Raw genomic sequence first — 2,802 nt, forward strand, 5'->3', positions numbered from 1 at the left:
CTCTCTCTCTCTCTCTCTCTCACACACACTTTTTGATCTGTTTCAGTGCTCTCATGTTTTCATCTGTGATGATCAAAATGCCACATTTTTTATGGTTAAGGGTTCCAGCTATACAAACAATAGTTATATTGAGAAATTTAGCACTAAACCAAGGGGTTATTCTCATTTTTATGCCTCTGTTTTATTTTTCAGGACACTCCGAGATCCAGAAGTCATAAGAGGTGAGTCTGACTGCATCTAATGTCTATCAGCGGGTAAGATATGTCTATTCAGCACTGCATTGCACAGAGGGAGATCGAAGGGATTAAACCGTTTTAGCTGTTCACCGCAACTGGACCATTCGCTCATCTGATGGCTTATGTCAGATGTAAAAAGTATTCTCCTGGCTTAAAAATTTGCCTTAGTAAAAATACTGAAAAAGAAGCGTCTCATCAGAAGAAAGGGATTTAAAGCCTGTGAAACGACAGCATGGCTTAACTGGCATAGCAAAGTCTGAATTGACCCATTTTTTTTTTTAAATAGCCTTTGCACAGCCAGCCTTGTAGGCTACTCTCCTAGGTTCACAAAACTGTTGTCCATAAAATGCGTTGCACAAATTCGAACATCTAGGTTGTGTTGTTCTGTTGTAAATAAATCTTAACCAATGATTCCTAATTGCATCTACTTCCGGAAGGCCAAATAAAGTGCTTTTGCTTTCGCACAGAAACACACAGCGTCTCCCTGACATGGCTGCATCAACACTACTGCTGTTCCTGAAACCAAGCCTTCTTTCTTTGCATGAACATTTGGGCGGCATTATGCAAATATTTCCACATCGTGACATAGAGATGTGGGGGCGTGTTTGAATGAGGCGTTTTAGTCTGGATCAGCCATCTTTTTTAGATAGAATAAATCCTTTTGTGGGAGACTTTGAGCTTTGTAACGCTGCAGATCTTATATATGCACAAATAGCTACGTAACACACTAAAGAAAAAGAAAAATAGAAATCGCATCATATGACCCCTTTAAGAGGCGGTGTTACATTACACACAGATAAAGCTATACTTATGTATAATGCACATCCTTTTCTATTTATTCCACACATAATTAAGACTAAAGATATAAAAAATGAATCATAGACATCTACCACAAAATTATTTATTTTCTATTACAATAATTAAGGTCACAATCATCTGTAAAGTTGCTGTGAAACGACGTGTATTGTGAAAAGCGTTATACAAATAAACCTGACCTTACTTGACTTGAGTAACTCTTAAAGGTATAGTTCACCCAAAATGAAAATTACCCCATGATTAACTCACCCTCAAGCCATTCCAGGTGTATATGACTTTCTTTGCCTTGCCTTGAATCGGAGCTATATTTAAAAATGTCCTGGCTCTGGGGATCGAGATTTTGAAGCAAAATAAAGTGCATGCATCCATCATAAAAAGTGCTCTACACGGCTCCAGGGGGTTAATAAAGGCCTTCTGAAGTGAATCGATGTGTTTGTGTAAGAAAAATATCCATATCCCAACTTAATGTGTAGCGCAAGTAAATCATGGGGTAATTTAAATTTTGGGGTGAATTATCCCTTTAACTAGGAATTTTCCATGAAGAAACTGAAGGCACTATAAGATCAGGGACATTTATTAAGAAAATAAATAGGCTCAGTTTTGATTTCATGATCTCCTTTAAGAGGTGTATCCAGATGATTCTCTGGATGAGACTAGCCACAGAGACTCTGTTTTAGGCATGCCATTTCTGCACTGTCAACGTCACCAATCGGAAGCGCAAAAGTTGAGGTTTACAGCTTTATTCTCAGTCTTTCATCGGTCGGGCGCCCCATACTCACACCATCGGTCGAGGCAATGCATCTAACTTCTGATACATTAAATCTTTAACATTATCTACAGTTTCCATGCAAGGAGTTCATAAATCTACAAATTCTTGGGCAGGTGAAAAAAAAAGACCACACATATGAGCCTTTCTCTGATTTGTTGCCAGTTCTTTTCTTCCCGCTTTTGTGGAATGTACAGGCCTTGCTCAGATCAACACTCCGAAGTGAAAAGAAGGCCTATTAATTTGATTCCTGGAAAGGGGTTATCAGCCGAATGAGTGAAATATTATGAAGGAATCCTCTCCAAGTCTTCCACATATGTAATTACAGAAATGAAGCTGGTTAAAGTAAGTTCCACATGAATATTCCCAGAGTTTCTGGGCTAAGTGAAGAGCGAGAGAGACGGGGAGAAAGTGAAACAAATGGAAAAAGACAGATATTCTTCCCCAACCGCCCTCCCCCCTTTTTTGACTAGCTGCACAGCGGTGTCCCAAGGCACAGTCCTGTAAGGAGCAGGTCTGTTCTCCTCGCTAATGAAAGTGCATTGCTCTAATGCCTTCTACTGTGCCATAAAAAGGCTTTTCATACTCTGATAATTTACTACTTAAGCTTTCTTATTTCCGCTCCTGTGAAATAAATGACGCACTTTCCGAGCCATTATGTTAGAAAAGGGTTGAGGTCTCATTTGAAGGAAGAAAAATGTGTGAAAAGATGTTTTAGCGAGGCTTCTTTTATGAACACCGAATGAAAAAGTGCTCACCTGTGTTTTTTATTTCTGCTTTTAAGAAGCGTGTCCATTAGAGGTGTGCAGTACCACGAACCGGGCACACTGATCGAAAATGCTATTTCAGCGTTAATAAGCATGACCCCTTTTAGTTTGTTGTGTGCTGTATATGACATGTTCAAAAGGAAGGGAATATGTATTAATTTAGATGTTCCAGATAAAATATATATATATATATGTGTGTGTGTGTGTGTGTGTGTGT

At 38.9% G+C, this 2,802-nt stretch overlaps 1 protein-coding gene across 1 annotated transcript in view; it reads left to right on the forward strand.

The window, feature by feature from the left end:
• The window catches only part of LOC107680012 (PRKC apoptosis WT1 regulator protein-like), a 63,588-nt gene that overhangs the window by 33,419 nt on the left and 27,367 nt on the right, over window positions 1–2,802 (forward strand). The window contains exon 4 of the mRNA XM_016475755.1: window positions 193–221. Coding sequence (XP_016331241.1) covers window positions 193–221 — 29 coding nt within the window. The remainder of the gene's footprint in view (window positions 1–192; window positions 222–2,802) is intronic.

This window comes from Sinocyclocheilus anshuiensis, unplaced genomic scaffold (assembly GCF_001515605.1).
Source record: "Sinocyclocheilus anshuiensis isolate Anshui unplaced genomic scaffold, SAMN03320099.WGS_v1.1 scaffold200, whole genome shotgun sequence".
In the NCBI taxonomy this organism is placed as follows: domain Eukaryota; kingdom Metazoa; phylum Chordata; class Actinopteri; order Cypriniformes; family Cyprinidae; genus Sinocyclocheilus; species Sinocyclocheilus anshuiensis.